Source organism: Drosophila pseudoobscura, chromosome X, assembly GCF_009870125.1.
Source record: "Drosophila pseudoobscura strain MV-25-SWS-2005 chromosome X, UCI_Dpse_MV25, whole genome shotgun sequence".
Lineage (NCBI taxonomy): Eukaryota > Metazoa > Arthropoda > Insecta > Diptera > Drosophilidae > Drosophila > Drosophila pseudoobscura.
In genome coordinates this window covers 31573623-31594038 of record NC_046683.1, presented here as the reverse complement: position 1 = coordinate 31594038, position 20416 = coordinate 31573623, and the positions used below count along the sequence as shown (strand labels likewise).

Here is a 20416-nt window from a genome sequence, read left to right as displayed (position 1 = left end):
AGCGGGCTGTCCAGATCTAATCGGACAAGAAAGCGAGACACAAGAATCAAAAAATGTGCCAAGAGCATTGTAAAAAGTGTTTGTGCCTTGTATGACATCAGTGCACAAGTACAGGCTAGCGTGCTGGGACCGACACTGTATATCATCTACACAGCAGATATACCGACAAACAGTCTTACAACAACTCGCTCAAAGTGCCTTACAAGAGCAACACTTATCAACTCATCTCGTGGCCTTAAATAAAATGGCTAGCAGACTGATGCATGCACGTAAACGAGCAAAAGTGCGAAATATGTCACCGTTACCCTAAAAGAAACGAGGGGGAACGTTGTGAGTTGCTGCGGAGACCGCAACTCTACATTTATACCCGATACTTAGTCAGTATGGCTCTCCTCCGGCAGACGCTGCTAATATTGAACGACATGACAAAGAGTGCGTGCGAGAGAGACAGAAAATCAGTCTGAGCGTGACCTCGGGCGCTGCGTGGCCAGTGCAAATTGATTTGTTCCCTTTGGCTATAAAAATGATCTGATCCAAATTCAGCAACCTGATAGATATGATCATTATCTATGATTCTGCGTTTTTAGTTTTCTCGAATGTGCAATATTGAGGATGCAACAGATTTTCGTCCTTTGTGGGGGCAGAAGGGGGTGGGGCGAAATTCTGAGATATACGTTTTATAGTGAGATCTAACAGGAGTGTGGATACCAAATTTGGTTACTCTAAAGTTAATAGTCTCTGAGATTTGTGAATATCCCCAGATTTTCGTATTAATGCTCAATGCTATAAGAACTACCTATTTACAATCTGATAGATGTGGTCATTGTCTATGTGCAATATTGTGGGTGCCCCAGATTTTCGTCCTTTGCGGGGGCGGAAGGGGGTGTGGCGAAATTTGGACACGAAACGGTCAAGGTCCGATATCACAGGAGTATGGATACCAAATTTGGTTACTCTGGCTTTTATAGGTTCTGAGATCCTTGAACTCATATTTTGCAATTGGCAAAACTGACCATGAAACCTGTGTGTTAGAGAGAGACAGAGCGAGAAAGAATGAAATTGTTTTCTTGATTCTGGCTATAATAATTATACGATCTGGTTGAGATTTTACGCTCTAGAACATATAGTCTTCCTCTACGATTCTTGGTTTTATCGTATCTTTAAAAATGTGGATGCCACAGAATTTCGTCCTTTGTGGGGGCGGAAGTGGGCGGGGCGAAGTTTTGAAATATTTTTGTAGCAGTGACATATCACAGAAGTCTGGATCCAAAACATCGTTGCTCTACCTCTTATAGTCTTTGAGCACTAGGCGCTGAAGGGGACGGACGGACGGACGGACGGACAGACGGACGGACAGACAGACATGGCTCAATCGACTCGGCTATTGATGCTGATCAACAATATATATAGTTTATGGGGTCGGAAACGATTCCTTCTGGACGTTACACACATCCACTTTTACCACAAATCTAATATACCCCAATACTCATTTTGAGTATCGGGTATAAAAATGTGCCCACCAGTGTCTCTGAATAACATCAACATTTTATAAACCACCGAAGTAACATAGCTTGGTGTCCATTTTGATAGACGGCTCCCTTGGCGTAAACATATCGAAGCTAAAAGAAATCTACTGAAATTTAAAGCTAGAAATCTACATTGTCATATAAACGTCCGTTCGCCACTAAAACTGGACTATAAAGTACTTTTGTACAATGCAGTTCTCAAACCAATTTGGACATATGGGTCCGAACTATGGGGAAACGCTTGCATTGGTAATCTAGAAATAATCCAGAGAGCTCAATCGAAGCTCAATTAGTAAACCAAAAAAGTTGTTATTAAAGTTGTTGCGAGGTGCAAGGTGAGTCCCAATGTCTTCTTAAAGGGAGAAGTTTAGCTGCTGGCAGCGGTTTCTTCAAAAAATCAGGCCAATTTCTCATATGTGGAAATATACTGGACAGAGATTAGTTTCTTTTTAATTTATCCTTCAGTGAAGCAAGATTAAATATCTACATATGTACATGTGTGCTTAGTTCTCTTGTAGGAGCTTGGATTATTCGCTATACTTATGCAACCCTGTTTGTCTTCAAATATAGTGATTGGATTTTAACCATAAGGCTTTTCTAATACTTTCGAATAACGCCATGTATTCCGCTTTAGTAGATGAAGCTACTGATTTTTGTTTAACGGTACTGCAGTAAAACAGGCAAACAGAATTCACATGATTTGTAAAAGTTAATTTTAAATTAAATGTGCCTTTTAGATATCTTAGTAAATTTTCTTAAACCATTTTTTATATAAATTGAGTGATTTATAATTGATCCCCATGTCTATCTATTGTTATGCCAATAAAATGTGGAATTTTTTTAAATCACCAGAACCAAGCTGCGTGTTTTAGCTTTATTTAGTTTGCATACTTTACCCTCATCATGTGTCAATCCTTAAGGAATCTTTATATAAATGTCCTCTTTAAGATTAACATTAAGTAATGTTGTCATGACATCCATATGATGAATTTTCAAATCGTATTGATTTTCTAATATCAGAATATCTCGAAAACTAAAAGTACGTGCAACTGGTGAAATGTTTTTTAACAATCCGTCAGATGTTCTTGCGTGAAGGCACGAGCTACAAGTCCTGCTTTATATCGAACTAAATTTTCGATTATATTTTGTTTCATAGTAAACACCCATTTATAATCGATTGTATTTTTGTTTTGAGGGCTTTCTACCAAAGACCATGTTTTATTTTGAGAATGGGAACCTAACTCATCTTGAATTACCAATTAATGTTATTATCCCCATTTTTTATTTCTTCAAAACAATTTGGAATATTATTAAAGTAAGTATAAGAATTCATTAGACATTTTTGTAATAATCTATAATATATGTTAGGATTGTCTTTTAATCTTTTACTTCGTCTGATTTCTTCAGTCTCACCAGTAACTTTTAAATTTTCACAAGTCTGTATATTGTTTTTGAACTGTCATTAACAGTTTCAAAATTTTCCATTTATGGTAATGGAAAGCAAGACTCTATATTTTCAGTGTGTGCAACTTGACAATCGACTTCCGTTTTTTGGTTTTCATTATCCAAAAAAAGGATCGTCTAACTGTTCCAGTCTATCATTTTGGAAAATTGAGTCTTCGGGCTGTATAGCACAATCTTCTACAGATCTTGAATTTAACATATTTTTTACGTCCGCCGCAACATCTCTAGCTGCCATTAACTTCCTTGATTCCACAGTTTTAAACCATTTTGTTCATATGCAACAAGTATACATACATTTAATCGATTTTTCATCGAAATTGACATTTTGTTTTCTTTCATTATTAACAACGTATACCGTTGAGCCAAATATTGTAAAATACTTAAAAACAGGCTTTTTACTATGTCACAATTTAAATGGTGTTTTTTTTAGCATCTTTTAACTCTAGAGTTGGGCATCTATTTATTAATTATGTTGCAGGTAAAATTGCTTCGCACCAAAAACTTGTTTTCATTTTAGATCATTTACCATGGAACAAGTCTTTTCTGTAATTGTTCTGATCATTCGTTCAGAAATACCATTTAGCTGTGGACTGTGAGGAATAGTCAAATGATAGCTGATACCTCTTTCAGAACAAAATTCACGCATTTCGTTAGACAAATATTCCCTTCCATTGTCAATCAGCCAGGCTCCGAGTTTCACTTACTTTTGAGGATTACGTCTTCAACCAAAATGTTTCGTTTTAAAGCGCTCCCGGTTTCACGCATTTTTGTATCCATATTTTTCATTCATAGCTCGCAAAAAACCGTTTCTCGATGTCAGCAAATAAGTGTCTTTTACTCACACTTTGAGAAAAGACTTATAGAGAGCAACCGTTTGCATCGGCTCTTTAACGAGCTCGTTTGAGCTCGGAGAGCAACCGTTTTTTTTTTTGTTCTGTGTCACTCAGTACGTTGCCAGACCGTGTACTTGATCAAATGAAATTAAGCAAAAAGTCTTCTGCATATATATTGGTGAATTAAAACGAGAGGGCAGCATATTGGAGTCGACATCAAGTGTTCCTTCTCCAGCGTGGGGAGAAGCGAGACGGCAACACGTAGCAGTCTGTTTTTGCTATGCTATAATTTCCTATTTGTACCTCACTTGGCATGAACCCAAGAACGTCAATGAATATTATTAATTTTACGTGCGTTAATGATATGATTTTAAGAATAGTATATAAAAACAAGCAAAAATAATTGCAAATAAATTTTTCTTGTTCTTCTTCTCGGAAGATCCACGATCCACACGGCGTCTACCTCAGCGCAACGCTTAAGCAAAGTTTTAATTACGTCGTGCATATTCGCACCTTATACATACTGACAGAAATATACGAAAATACACTGGAACACCTTTATTGGAACTACACGTCTTCGCCTTTGATTCTTTTGCACATTTGTCACCGCTCCCTAAAAACATTGGTCCTTCGAGCCGGATCTTCGCCTAATCAAAAGAAGAAGTTCACCCCAGCCAGCATCAGTGAATCTTTCCAACCCAATCCAAGATAAGTACGAATTCGTCACTTGCCCATCTCCAGTGGCTCCTCCGGGCCCCAGTCGGCTGGACACATATGTACATATATGTTCCACTTTTTTTCTTTCACCGTGTAACGTGTAAACCTAAAAGGGTTCGTTACAACTCCTATAGCGATACGTTAAAAGATAAGATTTATTAAATATGTTACATCAGACATCCCACACTTTTTCTTAGCCCTAAGCCATATAGCCATATCGACATATGCCGACTCCACAAACGCAGACCAAACACACCAGGTAACGCGGACTTCCCCTACCGCGAACCAAACGGTCGGTCACGCGGCTTCTCAGGTTCGCCGCCCGAGTCCATCCACCACGGAAAGATGACACCGGCGCGAAGAAAGCCTGCAGAAACCCCGGCGTGCGAGGACACCAAAATCGCCGACCAAATATTTCGAGCTATGCGAGTCAAACCATCAGACTTAGCGGCTATCCAGTGCAGCCGTCCGAGTCCAGCGACCGCGAAAAGATGACGCCGTGAGAGCTCGCACCACGCGCCGACGCAGAACGTGCCGAGTCGCCTATATAGAATCCCACGGTCAAGGCGACACATGATCACGGAGATATTGAGACACGAGTTCTCCGCAGAGGTACGCCCGCCGACACGACGGTAGCAAATAATAATATAAAATAATAAGACCTGACTAAGACCAGGGAAAAACTTACGTAGGCACCTGGCCCGCGAGTGCAGACGTTGAATCGAATCAACTTAAACTTGCGTGCAAACCCGACTCAAAGTACAGGCGCGATACGGACATAAGAACCAGTGTTGTAAGTGTAAAGTAATAATGATAATAAAGGAACATATCAGACTAGGTACTCAAGTGACATCAACTGCGTAAGTTCATATCAAATAGCCTAGCCACCAACATCGTCCCACTCTGCCCCTACCCTCGTGCCACCACGAAGGGGTCCTCGCCGAATCACCAAACCATCCAATCTGCAATCTCCGTTTTTAACATTGACAAAAGTTTTCCAATTAACTTTTCAATACACATAAATTGGGACTCCAGTTTTCACATTCCGCAAGATTTATTCGTTTTCAAAACGAAAACATTTTCCTTGACGAAATGAAAAGTAAACGGCTTTTTATACAACGAAAGGAACCTAAATTCCAAAAGGAAAAAAATTGATTCCTTTTTTATGCATTAACATAAACTTGACACCTACATCGGGGTAATTTAAATTTTGCTTCCTTTATAAAAATTGTATTTTAACCTCAAATTTGGCTCGGAAAAAATTGGCCAGGACAAACACAATTTTCGTTTGCAAACAGCAAAAATATGTGAAAACTGTAGAGCCTTAAAACGAAACGGTTTGGCTTAAAACGTAATCCGAAAAAGTAAATGAAAAACGCAGCCTGCCTGATTATCTATACAAAAATATTTAAAAACAGGAAACTCTGACTGAGTCCAAACTACTTACCATCAAGCATAAACTGCGACACACCTCGTCCACACTGGGACGCATCGCGATTAGTTTCATCCATTTTACGTCTGTAAAAGAAAGAATTTATGGGTATTGTATTGTGTTGTTGTTTTTATGTATAATTTGTCTTTAGCTGGTGGTGGAGGTGCTCCTGGAACTAGATGGACGATAGTGAGAGCACTGCAAATTAACCTTTGCTGAGACAGAGTAGAGTTTATTGTGAATCCGCGAGGATTAGTTACACAGGCCGACAGTGATTTTTCTGCAAGCCTACATTATAGGCTTTTCTAACATGAAATGCATACGAGCGTTGCTATTTATATTTCGGGAATAGGAAATAAGAACAACAATTTTTAAATAAAAATGGTTTTATTGTTTTTGAAAATATTCCCCCACTTTTGCATTCGCTTGAACCATTGGTCATAGCAGTTTTTCCTCTCCCCTTGAGACACCACCAAAACATGGTTTTTAAACTCTTCAACTGCTTCTTCGGCGCTCGTAAAACTTTGACCACGCAGTTTTTTTTTTGATGTTAGGGTAAACCTCCCATCCTTAGTTAACCGTAGAATAATGCTTGGTGTGATATTTATGCACAACTTGATCAGGGGTGACATAGACAGCCCTGATCTGTTGAGCCGCATAAACTTCACGATTCCTGTTAGACTGACTAGAAATTTTATACCGTTGTTCCTTCCACTTTGTAGATCGAATTATTCTTTGCATGAACCGTTTAGGGTCTTATGCTCGGATTATAATTCCCTCTACCATATTATATCCAATACTAATTCTCTTCCTCTTATTAAATTATTAATCCTTACACACCTTTCGATTAATTAGTAACTGTAGTGGTATTTGTATTTTGATTGCATGCTTAGTTTCTTAGTGAGTTTAGTGGTAATTTTCCTCGAATGTTAGTCTAATATCTATCTTTCTTGCATGTTCGCGTTTGGTTCGGCTACGCACCGCGCGTCATGCGGCAGCGCCCCTCGGTCGGTTGGGCGGGAGGAGGGCTGCGTTTTGCCTGGGATCCACGCGTAACAGCCTTCTGCTGGTGTCACACGGGCCACTTGACGGTTCAGTAATTGCATCGCCTCTTGTAAGATGAAGTCATTGCATGTCAACGTAAAAATAAAGAATTACCATATCTAACAGATCTGAATCAGATCGGATCACTTGTATAGCCAAAAGGAACAAATCAATTTTCAGTGGCTACGCAGCGTCCGACGACATGTTCAGACACGTTTTGTGTCTCTCCTGCACGCACTCATTGTTGCTCAATATAGCCATACTGACTACAGTATGTATCAGGTATAAATTTAGAGTTGCGGTCACATCAGCAACTCACAGCGCTCCCCCTCGTTTTTTTGTCGCTGGGTGTATGTATAGTTTATGTTCGAAAACTCTTCCTTCCCAGCAGTACTGGGAACTAGTTCAGATGTGGTGATATCACCACTCCCTAACAGACCAGGGGTACTTTCTTTACTAACCCTTAACAATGCTTTTCATCATTTCCATTTTTACCCGCAATGTCCTACGACATGGGGACCAGCGACACCACATCGTTTACCCCCGAACTAGTGATATGGGTACTCGTCTAAAAGCTAGTGAAATGGGTACCGATGAAGTAGCTCGTAAAATGGGTACCCATGATGTAGGTTATCAATATTCATTTCATTTCATATTTAAATTTTTATTTTATTATATATTTCATTTTAGTTTTTAAATTTACTAATTAAGGTCTGAGTTCGCTGTGGTACTGTTTTTGTGGTTCGATGGTGGTTCGTCTTCAAGCTGTAATTTTTGGGCACTCTGCTGAACGATTTCTTTCAGAATTTGAATATAGGCTTCTCCAAAGTTGTATCTGAAGAAACTGTCCGACACACTTGGAAAAAGGCGGGGTATCATGACCGAGATGCTCGCAGGAAGCCGTATGTATCTGGGGTCAATAGGAAAGGTCAATAGCGTATGGATTTCGCCAATGAGCACATTTACAAGGTTCCCAGCTTCTGGAAAAGGGTCATTTGTCAGATGAGAGCAAGGGCATAAAAGACAAGGAAATTTTTTGGTGAATATGCGGAACAGCCATGGACAAAGACCATTTACTACCGACTGTAAAACATGGAAGTGCTGGTGTAATGGTGTGGGGTTGTATGGCGGCCAATGGTGTTGGAAATCTCGTTTTTATAGAATCCACAATGGACCACAAAGCATATATTCAAATTCTGAAAAAAATCCTTCAGCAGAGTGCCCAAAAATTACAGCTTGAAGACGACTTTTGCTGCCAACAAGACAATGATCCGACGCATACTGCCCACAATGTTAAGCTCTGTTTGCTTTACAATGTACAAAATGAGCTTCGATCGCCTCCTTAGTCCCCAGACCTGAATCCCACAGAATATCTATGGGATTAACTCGATCGCAGGATTCGTAAGCACACCATAAGCTCTAAAAACATGCTGAAGGAAGTTATCCTGGAGGAATGGGGCAAAATAACTGCCGAGGACACCAGGAATCTGGTTGACTCAATGCCTAGACGTCTGGCAGATGTTTTAAAACGATAGGAAGAACACACAAAATATTAACAACTTAGAATTTTAGTCGTGTTAGTCGCAGAATTGTTAGAGTGTACGCAGACTTTTGAGGTGTCAAATTTATCTTATGTTTTTTTTAATGATTGTTTTTCCTATTAAGTTTGTTTTATTGAATAAAAAACAAATGTAGATGGGTTTAGAAATAAGCAAAGAATATTATAAAAAAAAAATCGTTGCCCAAAGTGCCTTATATTAGAAGTTATCCGCAACTAAACATGAATATGTAGTTCGTTTTCTAAGTGTACGTAGAGATACAGTCAGCACAACATTTATTCGGACACTCGTCTATATCAACTTTCTTTATAAATAACTTGAAAAGTATTTAAGTTTGAAAACAAATTTTTATTTCATTATGAACATGGATATTACTACTACTAATTTCAAATCTAAAAACAAAAAAAAAAAAACTGTTTTGGCATACCAAAAAAAAATTAAAAGTATCAAAAAGGCCACTTTTTTACGAACAACAATTATTCGGACACTTTTTATTTTGTACGAAAAAAAACTTATTGTCCCCAATTTTTTCTGATTTCAATATTTGGTGGGGCCGAATAACAGCTTGGTTGATGATTGGTTTCATTTGGATTAATTTTCTCCCATTCTGTCATCAGAGCCGTTTTAAGGATTTCCTTGGAGGAAATTTTATGTTTCCTAATTTTTTTTTTCTAGCAAATCCCAAACATGCGATCTTTCTCTTTCATGGCTTGATTATCCTTTCTCCATACTTTGGATGGTCCATTATGTCCGAATATATTATATTTAGACTCCTCACTAAATATAACATTCTCCCAAAAAGAATCTGGCTTATTTAAGTGAAGTTTTGCGAACTCCGGCTGGCGAAAATCCTCTAGCTGAACCCTCCACGAGGGTGCCGGCTGGGCAATGGACACTGCATCACCCCGGACAAGGGTAATTCAAAGTCGGGGGAACCGAACCAGGGCCATGGCTATAGGTGCCTGGCGGTCAGGCCTAAAACGCTAGGGGGTGGTCCCCCCGAAAAATATTAACCAGTATGGACCCTCGGGCCAAATATGGAGGCGAAGAAGGATAAAGCACGGGTTGGGATGTCAACCCAAACGTCGGTGGAAAGCGTGACTGCTACCACCGGCGGGCACGGGGAGGAGCAGTCCTCTCTGCGTGTCGCCAGCGGTCACACCTCAGACTTGGCGGGAGCAGGCCAGGTCAGTTGTAAAGCTACTGCCACAACAACAACAACAAAAACAACTCACTCCGTGCCCTGCAAGTTGAGCCGCACAGATGCCGTAGTCGATACAGACACGGATCTGGAGAGCGTGCTCTCTCTAAGCAGGACGGACGAAGAGAGCCTTCTCCGCTCGCCGGAACCAGGCACCAGCTCCCTGCGTAGGGAAGGGCCGAAGCGTTCCAAGGAGGGGATGAAGGCCAACGCGCAATACAAAGCGGCCCTCAACATAAAAAGCCGGCTGCAAGGCAAAGCAGACATCTCCCAGGAGGAGAAGGTCAAGCTAGCCTGGGCCGAGCAGAGAGTAGAGGAGGGTCGGCTACACTATGCCCAGATGCCACAGATGAGGGCGTCGAATGGCGAATATGCCAATAAGGTGGAGGAGATGATGGCCACCAAGAGGCAACGCTCGACTGAGAGTGCCATTAAGGACACTCCAGCGAGCAAGCGGCAACGCGGGCCCAGGAGTGCAGCCCCTCCACCGAAAGCGGCCAAGAAGCCGAAAGCGAAGGTCAGCGAGGTGACCAAACGATCCTGAGTGCAATGATGACCCAACCCTAAGGTGGCTGACGCGTACGGTCTGCCAACTGGAGGCGATGTGGGAGGGGGCCAAGCTGGAGGTTGTGGACCGGGAGCTTATCCCGTCCAAGCCTAAGGCGAAGGTACTCTTCCCCATCACGATCCAGGGGGACCGAGCGCTGAAGCTCCTTCAGCGGCAAAACGCGGACGTGCCAACGGCCGACTGGAGGATCCTACACATTGGTAGCCCACTACCCAACGAGGGGGGCCAGTGTGTGATCCTCCAAATAAACAAGGAAGCAGAGGATCTGCTATACCCCAAGTTCGGGAAGATGGCGTGGGGCATGGGTAGCGTCTACCTGCGCCTCAAAAAGCGCCACCCTGCGGACAAGGACGCGCATACCCTGCAGGCAGGCGAGGTGGAAAAGGACCTAGGTCTCGAGTCCATCGTGGAGGCCGCCCAGGGTTTTGCGCTTGAAGATGAAGAAGAGGAAGACGGTGACCTGACGCTGGTAGTCAACCCGTCAGGTGCAAGCGAGCCAGCCACCCATGCTGAGTGTGCTGCAGCTCAACTTGCATAAAAGAAAGGTAGCGTCGGCGGAGCTCCTCATCGCCATGGAGCAAGGGCTCGCCGACATAGCTCTAGTCCAGGAGCCCTGGATTGCGACAGGCAATTCAGTGGCCGGACTAAAGTCCTCAAATCATAACCTGTTCTACTCAACATCGGTAAGCAGGAGCAGAACCGTCGTACTCGTACGAAAGGGAATCCATGCTTACCTTATGTCTCATTACAGCACGGATGACCTGACGGTTGTGATGCTGGAAAGTGAGGAAAAGCGCCTTCTGGTGGCTTCCTGCTACATGGCTCACGACAGACCCGCACCACCCGACGAACTCTGGAGCCTGGTGACAGAAGCCGGCACCAAAAACTATCAACTCGTCATCGGAACGGACGCCAACGCCCACCATAATGTGTGGGGAAGCACCGACATCAATGACAGAGGTGAGTCACTCTTAGACTTTATACTAGCAACTAATCTATATATAGCAAACGTTGGGGAGGAGCACACCTTCGTAGGACCGACCTCATCTAACGTGCTAGACCTAACACTTGCAATGGGAAACAGTACTACGGTATCTAGCTGGAGGGTCCTCGATAGACCATCCTTCTCAGACCATAAGTACATTCAGTTCAAGTGCGAATTCAAACACCTTTCGAAGACAACAGTCTATAGAAACCCCCGGAACACAAACTGGGCAAAGTTTAAAAAGACAGTTACTTCGAAGCTCGCGAATCCGGGCTCAGTGAAATCCGCGGAGGATATAGAGAAGTCCCTAAAGACCCTATCCAACGAGCTACTGAACGCCTACCATGCATCATGCAAACCCTCGAGAACGAAGAGGAGGTCCAAGCCACTCTGGTGGAACCGAGATCTCTCTCTCCAAAGGAACAACCTCAAGGAATTCTTCAAGATCGCCAAACAAGCGAACGAGGAGATTGTCAATGAGGAATATAAAATCCTACTTAGGAGCTACAAGAAGGAAATACGTAAGGCACAAAGGAACTAGTGGAGAAACTTCTGCTCCAACATCGAGAAAGTGCCCGAAACCGCCAGGCTTCGGAAGCTGCTTTCAAAGCAGCCCACAGTACAGAGCCAACTAAAACTAGACAACGGACAGTGGACAGAGGGCAGCAAAGAAGCCCTAACAGCACTAATGGAGGCGCACTTCCCTGGATGCACCGAGGTCACTGACGCCAAGGAGCATCAGGACCTAGCAACCGAGGAACACCACCCTCCAATAGGTCTGTTAACCACTAAGAGAATACACTGGGCCATAGACTCCTTCGCGGGCATAAAAGCACCAGGACTGGACGGGATATTCCCAGCCATGATGCAGTTGACCAAAGAGGTTATCACCCCATGGCTCCTCGCAATATACTCAGCATGCCTAAGTACGGGCTATATCCCCATCCAATGGAGAACCTCGAGAGTTGTCTTCCTCCCTAAGGCAGGAAAGTGCAGCCACGTGAGTCCCAAGGACTACAGACCGATAAGCCTTACCTCCTTTATACTAAAAACACTAGAAAAGCTGTTGGATTTGCACATCAGGAATGAGGTAGAGGGACTGATGTCAACAAACCAACACGCCTACACTAAAGGGAAATCAGTGGAGACGGCACTACACTCGCTAGTAGCCACCATCGAGAGCGCCCTTCACAACAAAAAGTATGCTTTGGGAGCATTTGTGGACATCTCAGGAGCATTCAACAACGTGGCCACAACCGCAATAACAAGTCGCCTAGAAGCGAATAACATACACCCTGCAATCAACGTCTGGATCAAAAACCTCCTAAGTTGCAGACGGGTGCAATCGGAGTGGGGCACTGCTTCCATGGTAAAGGGGGCACACAGAGGCACACCTCAGGGTGGAGTCCTGTCGCCACTACTGTGGAATCTGGTGGTCGACGACCTCATCAAGAGATTTGAAAGGAAGGCCCCAAAGATAACAGCTTATGCAGATGACATAAGCATACTTATTACGGGTGTATGTCCATCGACCCTCAGCTCCTTAATGGAACGTACACTCAGGGAGATACGTGAGTGGGCGGAAGAGGTAGGACTCAGTATCAACGCGGACAAGACGGACCTCATCCTCTTACAAGGTAAAGATATGGACCCCCCCGAAAATTGACCAAACTAGGCTGACCCCAAAATCACAGGTGAAATACCTAGGCACAGTACTGGACAGCAAGCTGGCATGGAGGCCCAATGTAGTGGAAAGGGTGAAGAAGGCTACCATTGCGCTTTATGCATCCAAGAAGATGCTCAGCAGCACATGGGGCCTGTCACCTGCTCTAATGCACTGGATCTACATCTCGGTGGTGCGACCAACTCTGCTGTATGGAGCCTTAGTGTGGTGGCAGGCTACTGAAAAGAAGACATACCATAAGCTTATGGAGAAGACTCAGCGACAGGCTCTGCTCTGTATTACAGGGGCGCTGAGGTCAACCCCAACAAAAGCACTCGAAACCATACTCGGAATCGACCCCCTGGACATTCAAGCTCGCCTGATTGCGGGAAAGGCAGCACAACGCCTCATAGCATCAGGAAATCTATCGCCACAAGGATACGGGCATAGTTCAATCGGCAGGGAAATGACCAGATCAACTGACTACATGACCCCCCAAACTTGCCTTGACGTCAAAACAACCACATCTCTGGGACCTGAAGACTGGAAGATTGGAAGGGACCAAACTGAGCACCTCAATATATACACAGACGGCTCCAAGATGGACGGAGGAGTAGGAGCGGGCCTATACTGCACAGACCCCGTGATAAGGCTGTCGTATAAGCTACCCGACCCATGCAGCATATTCCAGGCAGAAGTTTTTGCCATCGGGAAAGCAGCGGAGGTCGCTCTCCTCACAGAACGAACACACGATGCGGTCAACCTATTCGTCGACAGCCAAGCGGCGATAAGATCCATGCAGTCGTCCGTGGTCAGTTCCAGAAGTGTCTTGGCGAGCAGGGAGGCATTAGACATCCTAAGCACGACAAAGACAGTGCGGATCTATTGGGTTCCCAGCCACCAGGGCATCGAAGGAAACGAAGCGGCGGACGTACTAGCTAAGGAAGGCGTCGGGCTGGAGAATAGGAGAACCGAGAACGTGCCTGTCTCCCTCAGAACGCTGCAAGGCGATCTAGAGAAGCAGGCTAGAGCACAGACTGATAGCAGGTGGAGGAGTACCACCACCTGCAAAACCTCGAAGATAATGTGCAAGGAGCGCAACGAGAAACTTAGCCACTACCTACTGCACCTACCACGAAAGGACTGCAGACTGATGGTGGGAATACTAACAGGTCACTGTCTGGCTGCTGCACATGCAGCAAAGCTAGGCATCACCAACAGAGACAGTTGCAGGAAATGTGAGGAACCTGGGGCTATCGAAACCCTGGAACATCTCATCTGCAACTGTCCGGCTCTCTCAAGGGCAAGGAGGAGATACCTGGGCGCCCCAGTGTTGGCATCACTGGAAGATGCCTCCAAAAGGACGCCTCAGGAACTGCTGGCCTATGCTAAAAACACCTCGATTCTCGGGGACTTTTTAAAACCACATTAACACTCCCGCGACGGTTCATACACCCCCCCATCCGGATAACTAAGGGCCATATTGGCCTATGCGCGGCCCCGCTAAGGGCCGTCCGGGTTAACCTAACCTAACCTTTGCGAACTCCAATCTTTTCTTTTTTGTTCACATCGGAAATGAAGTGAAATGTAATGGTTTGGGGGTGTATAGCAGCAGCTGATATGCCAAAGAAGGTTTTTTTTGTTTTTAGATTTGAAATTAGTAGTAGTAATATCCATGTTCATAATGAAAAAAAAAATTGTTTTCAAATTTAAATAATTTTCAATACTTTTAAAGTACATATCGTAATTTTTTATTTTATTTAATTCGAAATAATTAGTCAGCCGATCGGGGGTAAAAAACATTATCTCCACAATAATCATAAATTCTGATTGATTCTTCTTGCTTCTCCCTGATCTGGAAGAGGGTAGCAAGTCTGACGCAAAAAATTATAGAGGCATAGCAAAGTTATCCGCTATTCTAAAATGTTTGAGAAGGTTTTAACTTCGCACTTGAAACATCTGGTGTTATATTAGACGCCAAGCTAAAGTGTTCTGAAAACATTTCTACCATGGTAAATAAGGACACGGGCGTGCTTGGGTTTATAAAGAGGTGGTCAATGGAACTTGAAGACTCCTATATAACAAAGACTCTCTATACCTAGCTAGTTCGTCCGATTTTAAAATGCGGATCCTACGTATCAGTACAAACACCAGGTGCAGAAATACTTATTACTTTTTGCTCTGCGGGGTCTTAACTGGGTTGCGGTGTGAGACTCCCATCTTACTCTAGTAGACTGCTATTAGTAAACCTCCCATCTTTAGTTAACCGTAGAAAAATGCTTGGTGTGCTTTTTGTGCACAACTTGGTCAGGGCTGACATAGACATAGACATAGCCCTGATCTGTTGAGCCGCATAAACTTCACGATTCACATTAGACTCACTCGAAACTTTATACCGTGGTTCCTTCCACTTTGTAGATCGAATTAAGTTCTTATGCTTGGATTATAATTTCCTCTACCATATTATATCCATCATTATTTCCCTACCTTTTATTAAATTACTAATACTAATATCTTTCTTATAATTAGTAATTGTAGTGGTACTTTGGATTTTGAATGCATGCTTAGTTCTCCTAGTAGTGTTAAGTTTTAATTTACCTCGCATTTTGGTCTAACAGCTATCTTTCCTGCATGTTCGCGTCTGGTTCGGTTAACGCGCCGCGCGTCATGCGGCAGCGCCCCTCGGTCGGTTGGGCGGGAGGAGGACTGCGTTTTGCCTGGGATCCGCGCGTAACAGCCTTCTGCTGGTGTCACACGGGCCACTTGACGGTGCAGTAATTGCATCGCCTCTTGTAAGATGAAGTCATTGCATGTCAACGTAAAAATAAAGAATTACCATATCTAACAGATCTGAATCAGATCGGATCACTTGTATAGCCAAAAGGAACAAATCAATTTTCAGTGGCTACGCAGCGTCCGACGACATGTTCAGACACGTTTTGTGTCTCTCCTGCACGCACTCATTGTTGCTCAATATAGCCATACTGACTACAGTATGTATCAGGTATAAATTTAGAGTTGCGGTCACATCAGCAACTCACAGCGTTCCCCCTCGTTTTTTTGTCGCTGGGTGTATGTATAGTTTATGTTCGAAAACTCTTCCTTCCCAGCAGTACTGGGAACTAGTTCAGATGTGGTGATATCACCACTCACTAACAGACCAGGGGTACTTTCTTTACTAACCCTTAACAATGCTTTTCATCATTTCCATTTTTACCCGCAACACCAGCGACACCACATCGTTTACCCCCGAACTAGTGATATGGGTACTCGTCTAGTAGCTAGTGAAATGGGTACCGATGAAGTAGCTCGTAAAATGGGTACCCATGAAGTAGGTTATCAATCTTCATTTCATTTCATATTTAAATTTTTATTATTTTATTATATATTTCATTTTAGTTTTTAAATTTACTAATTAAGGTCTGAGTTCGCTGTGGTACTGTTTTTGTGGTTCGATGGTGGTTCGTCTTCAAGCTGTAATTTTTGGGCACTCTGCTGAACGATTTCTTTCAGAATTTGAATATAGGCTTCTCCAAAGTTGTATCTGAAGAAACTGTCCGACACACTTGGAAAAAGGCGGGGTATCATGACCGAGATGCTCGCAGGAAGCCGTATGTATCTGGGGTCAATAGGAAAGGTCAATAGCGTATGGATTTCGCCAATGAGCACATTTCCAAGGTTCCCAGCTTCTGGAAAAGGGTCATTTGTCAGATGAGAGCAAGGGCATAAAAGACAAGGAAATTTTTTGGTGAATATGCGGAACAGCCATGGACAAAGACCATTTACTACCGACTGTAAAACATGGAAGTGCTGGTGTAATGGTGTGGGGTTGTATGGCGGCCAATGGTGTTGGAAATCTCGTTTTTATAGAATCCACAATGGACCACAAAGCATATATTCAAATTCTGAAAAAAATCCTTCAGCAGAGTGCCCAAAAATTACAGCTTGAAGACGACTTTTGCTGCCAACAAGACAATGATCCGACGCATACTGCCCACAATGTTAAGCTCTGTTTGCTTTACAATGTACAAAATGAGCTTCGATCGCCTCCTTAGTCCCCAGACCTGAATCCCACAGAATATCTATGGGATTAACTCGATCGCAGGATTCGTAAGCACACCATAAGCTCTAAAAACATGCTGAAGGAAGTTATCCTGGAGGAATGGGGCAAAATAACTGCCGAGGACACCAGGAATCTGGTTGACTCAATGCCTAGACGTCTGGCAGATGTTTTAAAACGATAGGAAGAACACACAAAATATTAACAACTTAGAATTTTAGTCGTGTTAGTCGCAGAATTGTTAGAGTGTACGCAGACTTTTGAGGTGTCAAATTTATCTTATGTTTTTTTTAATGATTGTTTTTCCTATTAAGTTTGTTTTATTGAATAAAAAACAAATGTAGATGGGTTTAGAAATAAGCAAAGAATATTATAAAAAAAAATCGTTGCCCAAAGTGCCTTATATTAGAAGTTATCCGCAACTAAACATGAATATGTAGTTCGTTTTCTAAGTGTACGTAGAGATACAGTCAGCACAACATTTATTCGGACACTCGTCTATATCAACTTTCTTTATAAATAACTTGAAAAGTATTTAAGTTTGAAAACAAATTTTTATTTCATTATGAACATGGATATTACTACTACTAATTTCAAATCTAAAAACAAAAAAAAAAACTTTTTTGGCATACCAAAAAAAAATTAAAAGTATCAAAAAGGCCACTTTTTTACGCACAACAATTATTCGGACACTTTTTATTTTGTACGAAAAAAAACTTATTGTCCCCAATTTTTTCTGATTTCAATATTTGGTGGGGCCGAATAACAGCTTGGTTGATGATTGGTTTCATTTGGATTAATTTTCTCCCATTCTGTCATCAGAGCCGTTTTAAGGATTTCCTTGGAGGAAATTTTATGTTTCCTAATTTTTTTTTTCTAGCAAATCCCAAACATGCGATCTTTCTCTTTCATGGCTTGATTATCCTTTCTCCATACTTTGGATGGTCCATTATGTCCGAATATATTATATTTAGACTCCTCACTAAATATAACATTCTCCCAAAAAGAATCTGGCTTATTTAAGTGAAGTTTTGCGAACTCCGGCTGGCGAAAATCCTCTAGCTGAACCCTCCACGAGGGTGCCGGCTGGGCAATGGACACTGCATCACCCCGGACAAGGGTAATTCAAAGTCGGGGGAACCGAACCAGGGCCATGGCTAGAGGTGCCTGGCGGTCAGGCCTAAAACGCTAGGGGGTGGTCCCCCCGAAAAATATTAACCAGTATGGACCCTCGGGCCAAATATGGAGGCGAAGAAGGATAAAGCACGGGTTGGGATGTCAACCCAAACGTCGGTGGAAAGCGTGACTGCTACCACCGGCGGGCACGGGGAGGAGCAGTCCTCTCTGCGTGTCGCCAGCGGTCACACCTCAGACTTGGCGGGAGCAGGCCAGGTCAGTTGTAAAGCTACTGCCACAACAACAACAACAAAAACAACTCACTCCGTGCCCTGCAAGTTGAGCCGCACAGATGCCGTAGTCGATACAGACACGGATCTGGAGAGCGTGCTCTCTCTAAGCAGGACGGACGAAGAGAGCCTTCTCCGCTCGCCGGAACCAGGCACCAGCTCCCTGCGTAGGGAAGGGCCGAAGCGTTCCAAGGAGGGGATGAAGGCCAAAGCGCAATACAAAGCGGCCCTCAACATAAAAAGCCGGCTGCAAGGCAAAGCAGACATCTCCCAGGAGGAGAAGGTCAAGCTAGCCTGGGCCGAGCAGAGAGTAGAGGAGGGTCGGCTACACTATGCCCAGATGCCACAGATGAGGGCGTCGAATGGCGAATATGCCAATAAGGTGGAGGAGATGATGGCCACCAAGAGGCAACGCTCGACTGAGAGTGCCATTAAGGACACTCCAGCGAGCAAGCGGCAACGCGGGCCCAGGAGTGCAGCCCCTCCACCGAAAGCGGCCAAGAAGCCGAAAGCGAAGGTCAGCGAGGTGACCAAACGATCCTGAGTGCAATGATGACCCAACCCTAAGGTGGCTGACGCGTACGGTCTGCCAACTGGAGGCGATGTGGGAGGGGGCCAAGCTGGAGGTTGTGGACCGGGAGCTTATCCCGTCCAAGCCTAAGGCGAAGGTACTCTTCCCCATCACGATCCAGAGGGACCGAGCGCTGAAGCTCCTTCAGCGGCAAAACGCGGACGTGCCAACGGCCGACTGGAGGATCCTACACATTGGTAGCCCACTACCCAACGAGGGGGGCCAGTGTGTGATCCTCCAAATAAACAAGGAAGCAGAGGATCTGCTATACCCCAAGTTCGGGAAGATGGCGTGGGGCATGGGTAGCGTCTACCTGCGCCTCAAAAAGCGCCACCCTGCGGACAAGGACGCGCATACCCTGCAGGCAGGCGAGGTGGAAAAGGACCTAGGTCTCGAGTCCATCGTGGAGGCCGCCCAGGGTCTTGCGCTTGAAGATGAAGAAGAGGAAGACGGTGACCTGACGCTGGTAGTCAACCCGTCAGGTGCAAGCGAGCCAGCCACCCATGCTGAGTGTGCTGCAGCTCAACTTGCATAAAAGCAAGGTAGCGTCGGCGGAGCTCCTCATCGCCATGGAGCAAGGGCTCGCCGACATAGCTCTAGTCCAGGAGCCCTGGATTGCGACAGGCAATTCAGTGGCCGGACTAAAGTCCTCAAATCATAACCTGTTCTACTCAACATCGGTAAGCAGGAGCAGAACCGTCGTACTCGTACGAAAGGGAATCCATGCTTACCTTATGTCTCATTACAGCACGGATGACCTGACGGTTGTGATGCTGGAAAGTGAGGAAAAGCGCCTTCTGGTGGCTTCCTGCTACATGGTTCACGACAGACCCGCACCACCCGACGAACTCTGGAGCCTGGTGACAGAAGCCGGCACCAAAAACTATCAACTCGTCATCGGAACGGACGCCAACGCCCACCATAATGTGTGGGGAAGCACCGACATCAATGACAGAGGTGAGTCACTCTTAGACTTTATACTAGCAACTAATCTATATATAGCAAACGTTGGGGAGGAGCACACCTTCGTAGGTCCGACCTCATCTAACGTGCTAGACCTAACACTTGCAATGGGAAACAGTACTACGGTATCTAGCTGGAGGGTCCTCGATAGACCATCCTTCTCAGACCATAAGTACATTCAGTTCAAGTGCGAATTCAAACACCTTTCGAAGACAACAGTCTATAGAAACCCCCGGAACACAAACTGGGCAAAGTTTAAAAAGACAGTTACTTCGAAGCTCGCGAATCCGGGCTCAGTGAAATCCGCGGAGGATATAGAGAAGTCCCTAAAGACCCTATCCAACGAGCTACTGAACGCCTACCATGCATCGTGCAAACCCTCGAGAACGAAGAGGAGGTCCAAGCCACTCTGGTGGAACCGAGA

General features: G+C 44.2%; 1 protein-coding gene across 5 annotated transcripts in view; it reads right to left on the bottom strand.

Moving 5' to 3' along the window:
* Positions 1 to 20416, bottom strand: part of LOC26534447 (cerebellar degeneration-related protein 2-like) — a 140510-nt gene that overhangs the window by 107391 nt on the left and 12703 nt on the right. For all 5 annotated transcript variants that reach the window (XM_033382727.1, XM_033382726.1, XM_033382730.1 and 2 more), the window contains exon 2: positions 5988 to 6058. In XM_033382727.1, coding sequence (XP_033238618.1) covers positions 5988 to 6058 — 71 coding nt within the window. The remainder of the gene's footprint in view (positions 1 to 5987; positions 6059 to 20416) is intronic.